General features: G+C 34.2%; 1 protein-coding gene across 1 annotated transcript in view; it reads right to left on the bottom strand.

Moving 5' to 3' along the window:
- LOC149805306 (uncharacterized) overlaps nt 1-17,821 on the bottom strand; it is a 50,642-nt gene that overhangs the window by 22,668 nt on the left and 10,153 nt on the right. Inside the window, exons 4-7 of the mRNA XM_089933969.1 lie at nt 10,425-10,467; nt 6,512-6,648; nt 4,920-5,011; nt 1,693-1,738 (exon numbers count right to left, since the gene is read on the bottom strand). Coding sequence (XP_089790095.1) covers nt 1,693-1,738; nt 4,920-5,011; nt 6,512-6,648; nt 10,425-10,467 — 318 coding nt within the window. The remainder of the gene's footprint in view (nt 1-1,692; nt 1,739-4,919; nt 5,012-6,511; nt 6,649-10,424; nt 10,468-17,821) is intronic.

The raw sequence follows: 17,821 nt of genomic DNA, 5'->3' as shown, positions 1-17,821 counted from the left end.
AACACACGGTAAAGTGATTCTACTGTAAATTATGCAGACAACCATTTCTCAGAAATTACTATCTATTTAAACACCTCAGTAGAAAGTACAAAAGAACTAGCATACAAGAAACTACTGACTCTCAATTCTTATGAACTTACAGGATAAACAGTAAGCAAACATCATCTGGCAACCACCAACAGAAGGGAGAAAACAAAGCTTAAACAATAGCAAGTAGCCATCTGCTGGCAATAAAAAAAGGTATAAATCAAAGACAACGCACACTCTACACATGTCAGCGATCTTCAATTAAACACCATTATGATCTATACAATATACTTGTTGTGACCTTGATTACACCTTTCCAAATAGAAAAGTTGAAGGGACCATACTGTATCTGAAAATCCACTAATCAATAACAAAACTAATAATTCCATCAATACCATTCCTGATCTCTGCACCAATCTATTTGCCTAATGATTTTTTTACAGTATGACTTTATTCTTCCAAACCTGGCGACTTTAAAATCAGAAACTGATCTAAATACATCTGTAATTTCAATACAAGAGCAGGAAAAAGTGACCAAATGGAGGAACATTGAAGAACCAGGACAATATTCACTGCCCACATTCAATTTAGAACTGACCCATGTAAAAATACTAAGCATATAATCTCTTAAGTTGGCACTTACACAGGACTTCAGAAAGCAAGGGGCATTTTAGGAAAATCTTCCTTTAAAAAGTGTCAAAGTAATTAACTTACATTAATAGAATGCCCAGAGAAACTAGAGGTAAATAAACTGGACAACATTCATAAAATACTCTACTCTGCAAAGTGTACATTAGGATGGAAATTCCAAAATGCCATTTCTTATTCAAACCATGCCATCTGTCTCCCCAAGATTTACTTAATAAAGTAAAAGAGTTCAGAAGTTATTGCCCTTATGTTATGCTTTTCCATCCCATGACATGATGTAATTTTATGAATTTATCTTTGAAAAAAGTCACTCAAAGATCTTATGTAAAATCTGTCTTAATGACAGTTACATGGAAAATCTCATGAAAATGGTTTTCATGATAGACTTTAAGATATTCACAACTTGTACAAGACTGATAATTTAAAATGTTAGCTACAGTGTGTATCAGCATAGTAATTTCACAAAAAATCAATTTAAAGTGCCATATATACCATTCCAGTATTCAGTCAGTCACATTACTCAAAACTCTGTTTTGATGCAGCTTTCATTTAAAACAATTTTAAAATAACTGCAATTCATTGGCTGCTATTAGAAATCAAATTATTTTATCAAACAAGTGAGTCATTAAATACATTGAAAAGAATCACATCACACTAGATAGATACCACTGGAATGTTTTTAAAAAGAGCAAATTTGTTGAAAATATAGAAATGGTACATTTTTTAATAGATCCATTGGTGTAGCTATGTTACATCCATTAGTTTAATCAAGAAAATTAAGATCCTGTAAAGTATGTAAATATTAATTCAAAAAAATGTAAGATGAAATATCCAACAATTATTTGAGATAAATATTACCCCAAAAACATGCCAGGGGGTACTAGCCATCAACACAATCAAGAAATAAACTCCCTACAGATATTCTATCCAATTATATTAACTGTCATGAAAAAATGACATTTTCTGAGGACAGCAGAGAAAATGAATAAAAAGTCTACTACTGGAACTGTTAATTACCATCTGATGCAGTTTGTGCAACACAGGAACTGTCATGGAGAATAACCTGGAAGGAACAAACAAAATTTAAAGATTACTTCAGAACTTGAAGTTGAAATAACAAATTAGGACATCAGTGTTTCCCTTTATGCACATTTGTACATCAGGGATGCATGCTGGAGAAAATTGATGCACACATTTTGTTACCGTATGTTTTTTTGACGCAAAGGATTTTCATAATATGATCATGATTTATTAAATAGCCAATGCATTGAACAATGGGTGGCATTGTATATACTTCGCGTATAGGCATTGACTGGTTCCCCGCTTTGTTTGCTCCCTGCCTTGCGCTCCACTATTCGTATAGCAAAGTGCAATGCAAGAAACATATAAAACAATGAACCAGACTAGCATAGGCAATGTTATGACAGAGTAGCTTCCCCTAATCTTGCAAGCTTCTGGCAATTTCCATCGAGCTCAGCCGGCTCTTCTAGATATTTAGCATCAAGGCTCGTTGCACTAGAAAGTGATCACCAGATTAAAACATGATGCACTAAAAAGCATTAGCGAAGAAAATGAAAGAAGTAAAACACAAAAGAGTAACTGTGGATCTAACTTTAATGAAAAATAGAGAAAATTATTCCCTTGACTGGGATGTTCATTATGAAGACCGGTGTGACTTCTGATCGCGTGATTGCAAGGACTACAAAAGTGAATAATCCTTTCGTGACAGGATTTTAGAATTTTTAAAAATAGGCCCTCATTCGCCATAAGATATCTGGAGAACACATTATAACCTAAGACATTATTTCACAACATAGAAATCAGTAAACTTCTGAGACAAATGCGTTATTTGGATTACAAAGTCAGTGGGTCATTGCAGATTTTGTTGGTTTTTAACTTTTACTGCAATAAAAGAAAGATCTTAAAGTTCAAGTGTAACTTATTAGAAAGAAGATGAATCAGTATCCTCCTTGATATTTGGATAAATGTGTTCTAGGACGAAGTACAATGAAACCTATGATAGTACACATTTGATGAAAGGCAGTAAATTAACTCCTATTTAGTTAAAATGATTTATTTGGCTTTTTGTATTGGCATATATGTAATGTGTTGGGCTATAATATTGTTGAGGAGACGGTTAAAAGTACGACTTTAAAAGAAAAATGAACTAATAAAATTATTCTTTGAATGGACAATGCATTTGTTTGTTAATTGTGCATGTTGGTGTATTTGTATGTTTAGAGAAAGAGAGTATGTTGTGCAAGTTGCAATATCCTATTTCAAGCTGAAAAAGTATGAGTCGTATGAAAATATGTCAGTACATTTTTGACCCCCACATTTTTTATTTGACCCCCAGTTTTGACACCTAAGTTTTTTTGGTACCCTCAATTTTACACCCCTGGGGGATACACTGGGACATATAAATACAGTGGAGCCTCATTAATCTGGACACATTCGTTCCCGGTGAATGTGTCCAGATTAACAAAGTTTCCAAATAACTGAATCATGCACATTTTTATTTTATGATGTCATCACACCGTATACATGTACATGTATATGCTAGCTGTAAATGTACTGTATATTCAATAATGGTTGAAAAAAATTAATGAATACATCTATTAATGTGTGTTTATTTCACATTATTATAACATGCACTTGTACATACATGTAAAGTAAATATAAGTTTAAACATTTTGTTGTCTTTAATGTTGTGGGTTGCTAAACTGTAGTTTGGCCCCAGTCGGAAAAACAATCCAGTTTCGTCCAGGTTGAATATGTCTTATGGGTCATAGTCTTGCAGTAGTCGCTGTAGTTCTTCTCTGATGGCCTGCACTTTGTTCATGTTGGCACTCTCTGCTTCTCCCTGATACAATTTGTGTTCGATGCCCCACCGATTCTTGAAGCTTTGTAGCCAACCACAAGAATAGGCAAAGTCAGTGATGCCAAGTTGGTTTCTGAGTATCTTTGCCTTGGCAATGAGCATTTCATCGTTGATGGTGGCATGATGGGTCGACATGTCTGAGAACCACATGAAGATGGCATCATCGACTTGTCGATATTTGGTGTTTGGCGAGCGCGGGTTAGGTCTGCTGAGTCGGCAGGTACAGACAACCATTTGTCCTTGTTTTTTTGATGTCCACAACTGTTGACTTGCCAGTGTCTAAGGATGAGTAAGCTATAATATACTGGCATGTATCTTGAATGGTAGCTTTTGGGTGATCTTCTTTGACTGGCAAATCTTTTTTTTGCTGGCTGGTATCTGTGCTCGTCTACGCTTGCTTGATGGTGTTGTCATAATATATGTAAAAAGTACAATGAATAGAAATGGATATATGCGTTATGGTAAACTAATAAAATGCAGTCAATTTATAAGTTGTATTTTTACAGCTGTTAATTGACATCCCCATTTTGTTCGGAAACGAAAACCTATGCTGTCCAGAGCTTAAATCAATCAAATGTATTTGTACAGCCATCAATAAACTGGGATTGTTATATACAATTGGTAAACAACAAAGAGGCTTAATGACACAATTTATTTACCATATGTTATGTCAAAAAGTGTGGACGATTTGATCCCCGTGTGTTTATTTAATTATCAACACCCCTATCGGCGACTATCTAAAACAAACATTGTTTATATAATCACTGGTTACAATATGGTCAGGCTACTTAGTTTTTCCACACACATGATCACATAATCAATTGATAACTTTAACATACCACTAGAATTTGACCAATCAGAGATTGATACATTGACACACCTCCAAATGTGCGCAGGTGAATCTGTATTATCCGACCGATTGTATTTTCATATATGATTTTTCAAATTTTCTTATTTTTGGACAGATTATTTCCAGATTATTGATACAAATTTTAAAGTAATTTTACACCTTGGTCCCCCATTTTGATTTCCAGATCTGGAACGTGGAATTCTTGATTAACAGAGCAAATTAATGTTTAGGAATTCCATTCCTGCTGAATTATGTCTGGATAGCAAGGTTAACGGAGTCTGGATTAACAAGGCTCTTCTGTACTATAACTACATTTTCATATTTTTTATGAATTCAGCTATGATATCCAAGCAAATATCTAACATGGATAAATAGTACCTCTTGATACATAAGATCAGTATATATCAATCTGCAAAAACACTTCTAAAAAAGAATGATGAATGGAATAATGGTGTTACATCTTTTTTTCTATTATCATTGGATAATGTATTCTATTTTCTATGGGTCTCTTACATCAAGTCCAGCCTGTTTGAGAAGCAAATTGAATGCCTCATTGCTCAACTCCCCACCAAGGGCTGCTGCCAAACTGGTCCAATTCTTCATCCCTAAAAGGCAAGATAATATTAACTTTAAAGAAGTACAATTATACTTAAGAGCAGAAGAAAAGATGTAGCTCTTGGATTAAATATGAGACGAACTTCAAAAAGAACCTAATTTAGAATTTATATACTTTCCCAATGTGTATAAGATTAAGGAACAATAAAAAAGCAGCCACAACGACACACAGCCTAAAAGCAAACCTGTGGAAGTATAACAAGAATAGCACAATACCAACAAGCTAGTGTATCCCCTAGGGGTGCAAGACTGAGAGTAAAATATCTCCTTGGTGTCAAAACTGGGGGTCAGACTGAGTAAAAAAACAAACTTTGGTATCAAAACTGGGGGTCAAATTAAAAATTTGGGGGTCTCTGAAGCACAAATGAGGGTAAAGGGAAACACTGCAACAAGCCCATCCCTGTAAATGGGTGACAGATAACTGCGTGGATATAATGTTTCCACCATCTTCTATTATATATTCAGGATGCAGATTGTTCTGCAAGTACTTCCTCTATGCAGATTATTTATTTTGTGATTATTTATTTTCTGAATTTAAAAAATGTTTATCTCCACACAAAAAATATGGCTTTATGACTGATAAAGAGATTGCCATGTTTAATAGCTCCTTAACGAAAGGTCGCTGACTCAGAAAAAGTTTTCAAAGATTCAGCATAATTAATTGAGAGATCTCAGGAATTATATTTTCCATCTGAATACAATGTCAGCCCAATGGACTGAATTTGGCAAGTGAGCCACCTGAAATCCAAACATTCCAAGTTCAAGAGAGTCCAACCATTACTTGTCAATGTAAAACATGGTTTCTCAGAAGTAAGTCAAATAGAACAATTTCTGGCTTAAATCAATTCATTACTTCATATCTCCACTTGAAATAATATTCAAACCATATGTTTTATTTCAATTGAGAAATACATCAAGACACTTTTGTGTCTAGTATGCAAAACTGGGCTGTTGTTAACTGCTTTCACATGCGCATGGCTATTTTTGTATTTAGTCCAGAGGACTATATTACCCAAGCATAAATAATGTTAAACATTGGTAATGTTTTGTTGCTTGTGCCAAGGATTTGTAAAAATGAAATAAAATTGCTGCATAGTAATTTTAGAAGTGTTGATGGGAATATTCCAACTTATATGATTCCATTTCACTCTTCACTTTTGCTTTAGGGTGAAATGAAATCACATAAGTTGGAAATTCACATCCACCTTGCTAAAACACCATTTAACCAATAATGCTGTGTAATGAAACTTTCAAACTGACAAATTACATACACAAAAATACATCTTAAAACCTACCATAGCAACCACAAAAAGAACTACACAACAACAACCATATATGTCTATTTTCATATGTAAAAGAGCAAACATATCCTCCGAAATGAGACCACTTCAAAATTATGACCACTTTTCCCCAGGTCGATTAGTAGTCTGACTTGGAGGTTTTACTTTACCATCAAGTGAAATAAAGAAATCACATACAAAACAATATACCTCCTATTGAAAAGTCCTCATTACACACGGGAATGGGTATCTCAATGTTTCGAATAAACATGGCATCAATGTACTGACTCTTCAGGCCAAGGTCAACCTCAAACACTTTTTTATCATTGTCCTTATCAATGATGAACCTGTCAGTACAAAGAAAAGATTCAAGTCAGTTATCCATTTTTATATGCATACATGTTTTATTGAAATACAAGTTCAGTATCCTCATTGCACAGAGACAGGCATCCAAAGATGTATTCTGTTTTGACTTTGGAGATAATAACTTTAATAACAATTTGAGCAATATATAAATGTTTATGCACAACATAATAGTAAGTGTATGAAAAATGTGATTTAATACAGGCATTGTAAGAAATATAGGATATATAAGTAAATGCATTTATTCTCTTCTCTCACTCGCTCTATCTCTTTCTCTCTCAAAAATGCCACTTTTCATTATTACTAGTATTCTATAACATCAACTCATAACTAAAATAACATCAACACTTAATTAAATTATTTAAACAATATATGGCTCTCTCTTTGGGGGCTACTCATGGGCTAGAATCTGAATGTAAAAGACTGATTCCCAGTTGGTGCTAGGCATATCCCAGCATTACAGTGCATACTGGGATGATCCCAGCTTAAGTAAAATTGGTGCTAGGCTGATCCCAGCTCAAGTAAAATCTGTGCTAGACTGATCCCAGCATTCAAGTGTATTCTGGGCTGACCCCAGCTTAAGTAGACTATGTGCTAGGCTGATTCCAGCATGCTAATGTATTATGGGCTGATCCCATCTTAACTAAATCTATGCTAGGCTGATAGTTTATGAGTGTCTGATGGGGGGAAAATGCCAAACTGAATTTGATATTAATATATCAAATGAAAGCCCCTAAGAGGATGCCATTATAAAACCAGCAACATGTACCTAAAATAACTTGAGATCATCAAGTTGTGCATAAATTAAAATTTAATAAATTATCATTATATATAATTCACCAGTCAATGTTTAAATTATCTTTTCTGGGTTCACACTGGATTAAAATTTTAGGACAAAGTAACTTCTTTCCCCAGCCAGAATAAAGTGAAATTGTGGGACCATAGTGAGAAGTAAGATCAAGATTTTGAACTTTAAGCAGATGTTTTAGGATCATTCAGCAATCTCAGTTTTATACTAATTATGCTAGTACCCTAAAGTACCTTCTAACGTTATATACAATTTATCCTACACTGTTTTTCCATGGTACCATAAAAAAAATTACATAATTATAAGCATCAACAAGCACATTTATGCAATTTGCTTTTCTTCATATAATGCATACCACTCAAGGAAAATGTGTTTTTAATGTTAATTCTATTGTTTAGTTATTGCAGTTTTTAACACATGCTACCGTTGGCAGGCATTTATCCCAGAAGAGTTTTAAAATGAATTCTAGGCTTGCTCTTATCCACTGTATCATCTTCTGTGTTGGAGCTAACTTTCAAAACAATTTTGTTCACTCAGTTTGGCCATTAAATTCAATATCTTGAATTTTCAAACCTCTGTCCATAGAATGATCATTAGTGTGATCTGCATTAAGCATTTTTGTTTGATATGGATAGTTGTAAATGTAATAGTCTCTTATTGCTGACAGATCAAAGGCAGACAAGCTTATCATCCTTGGTGACTTCAATGCTAGAACTGGCACAGATCACCAAACATGGCCAGGCATCAGTGGCAAAAATAACTTTGGCAATTGCAATAACAACAAACTTTTCCTAATAAAGGATGTGCACTGAACATGACCTCCTATTCACCAACACATTCATTTGCCTGCCAAATCACAAGACATCTTGGATGCACCCACACTCTAAGCACTGGCATCTCACTTATTATGTCATCAGGAGGAGAGACAAGCAGGATGCCTGAGTGACAAAGGCTATCAGGAATGCAGAATGCTAGAGAAACCATAAGATCATAGTCACCAGGTTCAATATATAGATTCAAACTAGTAGCAGACAGCCTCAGCATCTCCAAATTTAAACTGGAGAATATAAAATGGCATTTGTTGAAGAACTGTGATACTAACTAGACACAACTGAGGCAAACTCTGAAAAAGTTAAGGAAAACTAGAATGACATCAAGAACTTTTTAAATTGCTTTGAAGACAATACAGTGTCATGCCACAGACAATAAGAACAGCTCCAATAATGTGTGCTCTAAGAGCACACACTACTCACAGACAAAGAAAGCTACTAAAAAGATGGGTACATCACTTCAACAACATCCTGATTCAACAATTATCTATCAGTGTTGAGGTTGTTGATCAACAGCCTCAAGTGGAAAGAAACATATGACTCAAAGATAATCCAATCCTGACCAAAACTGAGAAAGCAACCAACCTGCTGTCAAATGGCAAAGAACCTGGATTGGATGCTACACCAGCATAAGTCTATAACTGACTGAACTCTTCCAATTGATGTATACTCAAGGAACTATATACCAGTAATATATCATCCATTTATACAAGCGGAAAGGCAACAGACAATCCGGACACAACCATCAGAGCATCTCCTTACTGTCAATAGCCACCAAAATTCTAACCAGAATTTTGCTGATATTACCTTGTGCATCACATCAACAAAGTGTTCATGGATCAGAATCAGCATGGCTTCAGGAAAATGTAAGAGATTTGCAGAGAAATGCCAGGCAGTGGACAAGTTCACCTACCTCAGCAGTACACTGTTATGTGCAGTCCCAATCAATGACAAAAGCAATATCAGAATTTTCAATGCAAGTGTAACCTTTGGAGGACTATGCACAAATGTGTGGAAATGCAGAGGTATCAGCCTGCAGACCAAACTCAAGTTCTACTTGGTCACTGTATTGCTTACTCTGCTGTATGCATGCAAAACCTTTCTTGTGTATAGACACCATGCCATGAAGCTGAATCATTTTCACATGGGCTGCCTGAGAATAAGATAGTAGGACAAGGTCCCTGACACTGGGGTTCTAACATGAGTAGGCACTACAAGCATCCAATCTCTGCTGATGAAATCACAGAGATGGGCAGGCCATATCACCAAGATGTCAGATCACCTGCTGCCAAACAAGATCTTCTATGTAAATCTGAAGAAGGGAAAATGATCACAAGAAGGTTGGAAGAAACTCTTCAAAGACTCTCTTGTGTTATCCTAGCAATACTTCAACAATGACCTGAGCGTTAGGAAAATCTCACACAGGATTATTCCCCCTAGCAAAGTCTCATCCAAACTGGAGTTACAGGCAATGAGCTGAGAAATAAAAACTGGTAAGTCAAACAACCAGGTACACAAACTTTAAAAATTGGACATGTTGAGGGTCTGAAACAGTTAATAGTTTCAGATGCATTCATGCTTAAAGAAAAATGCTGAAAATGTCAATACCTTTTTTAAAGATTTTATTTTTTTCTTTGAAAGTCTATATATTTCATAATCCGTTCTCACTCTGACCATTAAAACTTCACTTTTAACCCCTAATTTAACAAAGAGTTGGGTCTATTAGACCACCATTTTTAAAATCAATAGGAATTTTTTTGTGCAATCTTTGTGAAATATACATATCATTTAAATACTTGCAGTAACACTCTTAAAATATTTAAAATAGCAAACTAGTTTAGAAAATCAATAAATTACATATCAAGATATTATTCTAGAGGTTCGATATGACAAACTGATGTTTGGATCAATGCAAAAAGAATTTTCAAATTCAAATAAATCCACAAAATTGACTTTTCAAAGAATGAAATGAAACAATCTTGGTCCACTGGTTGTTTCTTAATGATGGCCATTGTATTTCACTTGGCCATATTAAGTAGCAATTTTCAAGACCATGGTTCTATCCATCAAATTCATTCCCAACCATTCATTATTCTCGAATCCATTTGTTAAATTAAATTACCTGACTTTCCAATTACTTGAGATGTCAACTGTTTTCTCAACTCCTATGGAAAAGAACAGAAAAATTCACAATTTAAAGTAGAACATGTATTATCAGATACACAACTAAATTATTTGTCAACAATAGTGAATAAAAGTGTAAGCATTATCAATCTGATCTTGCACAATCATTTCATTTATGCATGATAGCCACAACACTCAATTACAGGTTATAAAACAACAAAGGCAGTATGAGAGAATTAGGCACTAGCAGCAGGTAAGTGTTCCATCATTAAAGTTAGCCCCCCCCCACTTAGAAAAATACATTTTAATATCAGTTATACAAAACCTGTTGCTAATGTATAGCTCAATTTGTTAGTTTGGATGGAGACATGATCCCACAATTGGCCTGTAGAATAGAAGACTACTGCTGGATGGTATCCACAAGGGTCACTCTTTGAGCTATGACAATTGGACCAAAGTAAAATATGCCTTTGCTTTGGTGAGATAACAAGGTCCCAAACTAGTAATGTCTAAAAGCTCAGGAGCTTAATTTCATGAATGAACATTCTTCTCAAGAAGGGACTGATAAGCTCTCCTATTAGGAAAAGCAATCCAATCAAGGGTGGAAGCTGAAAGATCAGCCAAACTCTTAATGCATAAATGCTATCCCCCAAGAAGTATAATCATAATTATTGCTATCATAATTGGCAAAAAAGGATAACTTGGGCAGAAAGGTTCATGACCCATAGCATTTATCTATATAATAAATACCAGAATTATTTTTGCTACTAACCAGGTTCAGTCTGCAACTGATCAAAATTCTTGTCACAAAAGGCAAGATCCATATGGATTAGAACCAGAATACAAACACAAAATATACTGAAAAATTAGTTATATTTAGCACTCACTTTAACTATTCTACATGTGTAACTTTTGCTGAATGATCATGAACTGGAATTCTGCAATGAACACGATCAATCATATAACATCCACAATTCACACCATAGCACATTTTGCACAGCTGGTGCCAGTTTGTTTAAAAGTACAGACTGGTCCACTAACAAGCTAGCTTATCATTATAAAGAATCTCTGAAAAAAGTTGATATTTGAAGAAACTTGTCTGTTTTCTTGAAAATGGGTCAAGTGCACTTGCTGGAAGTAGTAAATAAGCAAAATACTCTTACACTATTCTTATGCAGCAGTAATATTTTTAAGAATATTCTAAAATATACTTGAGTGGAATTAAAGAGATGATAATAAAAATGACAAAAACAAGTTTTTTTGCTTTAGTTTTATTACATTTTTTAATGTACCAACAAAGTGTAATCCATATACAGTTAAATATAAAATATATTTTGGTTACAAAAAAAAAGAGTAATGTTTATGCAAAAAGCACAATGGTTGGCATGTTAATGTGGAGGAAAAGACATTCTCTACCTTTCTTCTCCCATTCGAAGTTGCCAAATCCTTAATGTGCTAATTGGACAATAAACTCTAACTGGATTAACCCCAGCATAGATATGACTGAGACTGGGGATCACAACTGAAAGTGAAACAACCAATGGAAGCTGATATTTGCTAAAAGCCTTTTCGCAAAGAAGAGAAGCCAACTAATAATTCCACTGAACCTCATACAACATGATTCTACGGATACACCATCAAGCTGCTCCCTTGTCATGTACATGCTAAGGAAGCAAAAAAACAAGCAGAGGGTAAGGTTCTCAAAGAAAGCTTAATCCAATGGTTAATAAGGGGCTTAGTTAGACCACAAGATGCAAGATTCCACCTAGGCATTAATGAGACACTTGTTTTGAGCATTCTCCTCAAAAGGAAGAAAAAAATCAGTCACTACACACATAGAAGGATAGCTAGGACTGACACATTTCTTAATGCATCAATCCCCAAAGATTCTCCACTTGGCCTCACAGACCACAGACACAGAATGTTTCCTGGACTAAATAATGAACTTAGTGACTTGTTGAGATCATTTGAGATAAGTCAAAGGAAAAATGGCAGTGGCCCCCAGAAGGTTCTTAAGACCTTGGGTGTGTCCAGAGCAACATCTCTATGCAGGTGAACAATCTCCACTGACAAAATATGGACAAGGAAAATACATGCCAAGATGTTCTCACCTCTGCTTCCTTAACAAACAATGAAGTGTAATGGGCAACAGATTACACCCTTAGCAGGTTGAATGACACTACTGAAAACTGGTTGGCATGCAAGGCAAAGGTTTACAAGAGACCTAGCCTTTTGACCTAAAGCTTGCATTGCAGCTCAGATCTCCCTGAAAATAACTACTTAAATCTCTTTGAGGAATGGGTATGAATCATATAGCTTGATGCATACCCCAAGGGATTCAACAACATGGGGAGGGTTTCTCTCTTCTTTTCTGACAGACTTCTCGTTTGTTGAGAACAATGTCCTGGCCCTTACTAAACCTTTGGGAAAGCACCTTAATCTTCACTGAATGAGGAGCAACAAGAGATCTCATTGAGAGTTAGACCCAGAATGTTTCTCCAAAATGTAAAGAATTTTAGTGTCACCAGTCTAAATGCTTGGAACATAGATCACTGAGCAAAAGACAGTAAACCTTACTTACTGCTTGGTCTAAAGACCATATATTGTCCTCCTCTGCCATCTTTACAATTGGATGGAAGGAGACCAGGGTACCCAAAGAAAGGGCATGTCAATGCTGTACCAAACTCATGCAAAACAAGGACAGAAAGGATGTTTTCATCTCGTCTTGTTCCTGGGAAGTAGGAGAATGCAACCCAATGTCACTCTGTTACAGGCTAGACTTGAACATAAGAAGGACATAAATCCAAAATACCTGATGTGCAATTAATAGATTATTGAAAATGTGACTTTCTACCCTCCTGTTTGAGGGAAGAAAGCCAATCTCACTCTTTCTTTTATAGACCAAAGGTCATAAGAGTAAGATCTAGGTTCATGACCCATAGCATTAACCTCTGTACAAAGTGGCCAAGGTTCTGAAGGTCATGGCTGCATACAAGGAAAGGGCCAATAACTTCCCTGCAGTAGAAGGCCTCACATCCTGTATGAATTGAGAGGGATTATAAGGAAAAAGGGTGAGTGGATGTTTTGGTCTGAACCCCTCTCGAGCCAATTCCAAACCCTCAATGGGATGACACTTTAGTCTGGAGAGAAGGGGAACTTGACACAATCTTATCCATGTAGTGAATGGGTTCAAATGACTCTCCAAGCATTTATAACCTCCCTTGAGTCTCCAACGAGATTATAGAAATCCTTCCTTGAGACCCAAGGGACCCAGAGAATGTAAACTCCACCCACACCTGCTTAGCCATTGCTAAAAGAGAATGCTATAAAGAAAATTAATTGAAAAATTTTCATACAAGTAAATGTATCAATGTTTAATATACAAATGTTTAAATGTATTTGCAAGGAATAATTGTTTGTTAAGATGATAACAACAATAACTTGCATTTCCAAGTTGCTGTCTCAGAAAAATAAAATCATCACTGACGCTGTAACGCAAAAAGGAAGCAATAAATGATGTTTGATATCTAAACATGCAACATAAATGGAAAAACTGGTGTATGACCTGCATTTCTCAGATAAAAATTACATAAGTCATATTAAAAGAAAATGTGGAATATTATTTGTTACTGTAATAAACAATTAACAGAATCAATGCAAATCCACAGATCAAATTTAGTTAAGGCAATAAAACCACCAAATGATACTGATGATAAATAAAATTACATTGACAAACCTTATTTCAGAACAAGTGGTCACTACTCTAGTGAAAAACCAATTTGGTAACATTGCTGATTAGAAGATAATAAAAAGGAACAGTATCCAATACTCATTACAAGAATGCACTTGTTTTTGATAACGAAGTAGACAATGTAAAAGGAAAAAATGGTGTGTGACCTGCTTTTCTGAGATAAAAAAAGCACAAGAAATGTGAAATATGAAGATTTGTTAGTGTAATAAAACATAAACTGAATCAATACAACTCTGCAGACCAAATTTACTTAACGTAATAAAGCCATCATATAATACTGAATACAACATAAATGAGGTCATGCAGCTTATCAGAGAACTGGCAACAAATGCATCATTTAACAAAAGAACACTTTGATATGATTGCTAATAAAAAATAATACTATCTGATACTAATTCACATGAAAAGAAAATGTGTAATATGAAGAATCCTTACTGTAATAAAACAATAAACAGAATCGATATGAGTCTATAGACTAAATTTGGCAAGTAAAGGGATATTTGCTAAATACCTACCTAAGCTAGAAATAAATTCTCAGCAATAATACCTACATTAATACCCCTGTGGGGTAAGAACTAAAACACCAAGGCCATACCTAATATAACTGGAAAAAAATGCTTGCAGCTCTCTAGAGAGTTTGAAAAAAGCAGAAACATTCCTTGATCAAGGGCAATTCCATCACAATAAATCAAAGGTACATAAAGAGAAAACTCAAATTGCAATGTATAGTGTGACCCTGCTATAACACGACAGTTGGGGTCCATAGAACACAAATGTGTTAAAGGCCAAACCGTGTTATAACCAACCAAGTCGATTAACTGAAGAAAATGATGCATTTACCTTAATTATAGCTGGAGTGAGGGTGTAATAAAAGTGGACACAAAAATACATGCTTTTTGTTCACTGAAGATAAACTACTCTGAAAAACACTTGTATATTGACAACTTATATTTGTGTAGTACAGTCCATAATCTGTCAAGTACTGTACATGTATATAAAAAATCTGTCAATTCAAGTATACATCACATGTTATAAATTCAAGTACGACTCACATCCCATCAGAAAGCACAAATAACACAAATATAAAAAAACAAATGGTAGTCCTTGTTTTCATCTATATCTGATGTCACTAAACAATTCACTACAATTGTCGCAAATAGCATGTGGCTATATTTGTTTACATACTACATGTACATGGACTTAAGTGGCCTGCCATCTTGTCGAGGATACCTAGGGGATGATGCTATTGATAGGAAATGAAAATGTGAATAAAATTTAAGAGTTTTGCAAACATCTTTGCAAAATACCTATGCTGCCATTGGTAGCCAAAAATGAAACTTTCACAGCACAATAAACCTGTTCTTGTCACTTTAGAAATTACAACAATCCATCAGATTCCATTGCTTTTATTTAAATTTGGTGCTGACATCCTTTGATGAAGTATTTTGGGGGGGGGTTGTTATTGAAGACTGTAGTCACCATTCTTTGATGAAGGGTACATGTGTTATTGAAGTTACTGCAAAGGACAGCTTTGGAGGACCAAAAATGTGTCCAGTTCTCATTGCAGCAGCAACATCAAATAATTGTAGAACATTGATTGAGACTATGTTTTTTTCATTTGCTTAGTGTTGATTCAGAATGACTGGTGCTTCAGTTTTCTTTGATGTTTCAGCAAAACATTTTTCTGTGTACATTTTAAAATGAAAAAGAATTAGCTGTAATTTAGTAGTTTGTAACAGTTACTGTTCCTGCCTTTAGAAGTTGGTTGATTGTAGCTAGTCCTGGTAGCATGACTATTGGATAGACCAACAAGTAGATCTCCGGTTTTTGTTTTGTTTTTTGTTGGGTTATGTTTTTTTTGGTGTTTTTTTGTGACATTTCTGGTAGCAGATTAATGCTGCCTTCCATGCATGTGTCAGACATTTAAAAAAAACCTGGTGTTAAGTTTGATAGGGATCACTACATAAAATGATAGGGATTACTACATAAAATGTGATTGTTTTGAAGGATTTTATTCAGTGAGTGAAAAGAAGAGGAATTTTACTTACCTTCTGCATACAAAAGGTCAGTCTAAATAAATATTTGTATTACTCGTGAACAGGTGATAGTTCGACACTATTTGTCTGAAAGATCCATTACAAGATAGTGCCTTGTCTGGTTGATCTCTGCTAATATATTTTTTCAAAAATGTGAGATTTCATGGCATACAATACTCGGGCCAGATGTCAAAATAAGTGGATTATGATATAACAATGCACTGTTAAGATGGTTTGTCAAGATAAACAAAGAATTTGTTTATCTAACAATAAATAAATTTTAGTGCATTTTATGTCAAACTTTTGTTGGTTCTTTTCATATTGCCTATGAATTTCATTACTCCAAACCCAAGATTGTATATAAAAGTTTAAATGGCTAATAAAGTTGCCCCTTCACCAGTAAATTTCGAGTATGAGAAATGGCAGCTACAGTTGGTCACATGGATTCACTGGCTTTGATGGTGAAAAAGTTCTCTCAAAATTTTAAAACACATAAAAAAATTCTTGCATACAAAATAATTATGCTGCTTTTACTCTTAAATCTTTCTAAACATAATAGATGTGCATCAAAAATGTAAAATGGGTGAAATTGATGTTGAATATAACATACTACACTGCTATAACAGTCAACAGGCAGTAGTGTATGTAGTCAAATATGTAACAGGTGTTCTATTTATAGTACACTGCACTGTGGAACTTTGGTACACGTGTAACACTGACCACAATGCCATACACTGTGAGGTAAATGGTTAAATTTATCACCTATGTTTTCAAATTTATTGGATATCAGATTAAACATAACAGATTTTTTATAAAAAAGAACATTATATCTTATATAATAACAGTTTTACAAGTTACAACCAAATATTTAGGATATTTGATTAAGTATTTTATCTTGCATTATCGTATCAATTGTATAAGATATCATGTACAGTTTTGAAGTTGTTTCAGAAAGTTTATAATATTTTGATTCTGTTTTTAAAATATCTTCAACACTTGATCATTTGTATTATTTATTATATAAGATATTTTATCAAGATTATATGTTATCTTGAAAAATTCACAAAATATTATAAAATTATGGGGTATCTGATTAATTATATAATTTATTTCAGATATCTCATACATTTTATATTAGTCCGAGTTTCCTCTGACCCTTGACACCCCATTTTTGGTATTTGGATATTTATGTTGGGGTGTAGGGTCAGTCTCAGTCCACTGAAACCTCAGAAAGTATCTAAGATGTATTAAAACTTTATATGATATCTGATAAACTGTATCAGATAAGATATCTTAATTTTATTTTGTTTATAAGATATATAGTTTTTAAGATATTTCCTAAAGTTTATAAGATTTATTCAGTTTATGAGATATTTCATAAGTATAAAAGGTATGGAATATATTCTATAAAATATCATAGGGTATCTGATAAAGTTCACAAAATATCTGATTAAGTTCATAAGGTATTAAAGAAAAATTATATCTTATAAACTGTGTAAATTCAGATATTTTATAAATTTTATGAGATATTTCATTAACTGTACAAGATATCTTAAAAATTATACATATCTTCTACACTTTGTAAGATATTTTGATTCTTTTTTTAAA

Source organism: Sinohyriopsis cumingii, chromosome 2, assembly GCF_028554795.1.
Source record: "Sinohyriopsis cumingii isolate HCF-2022 chromosome 2, ASM2855479v2, whole genome shotgun sequence".
NCBI classification, from domain to species: domain Eukaryota; kingdom Metazoa; phylum Mollusca; class Bivalvia; order Unionida; family Unionidae; genus Sinohyriopsis; species Sinohyriopsis cumingii.
This window is presented reverse-complemented; position numbering and strand designations above follow the sequence as displayed.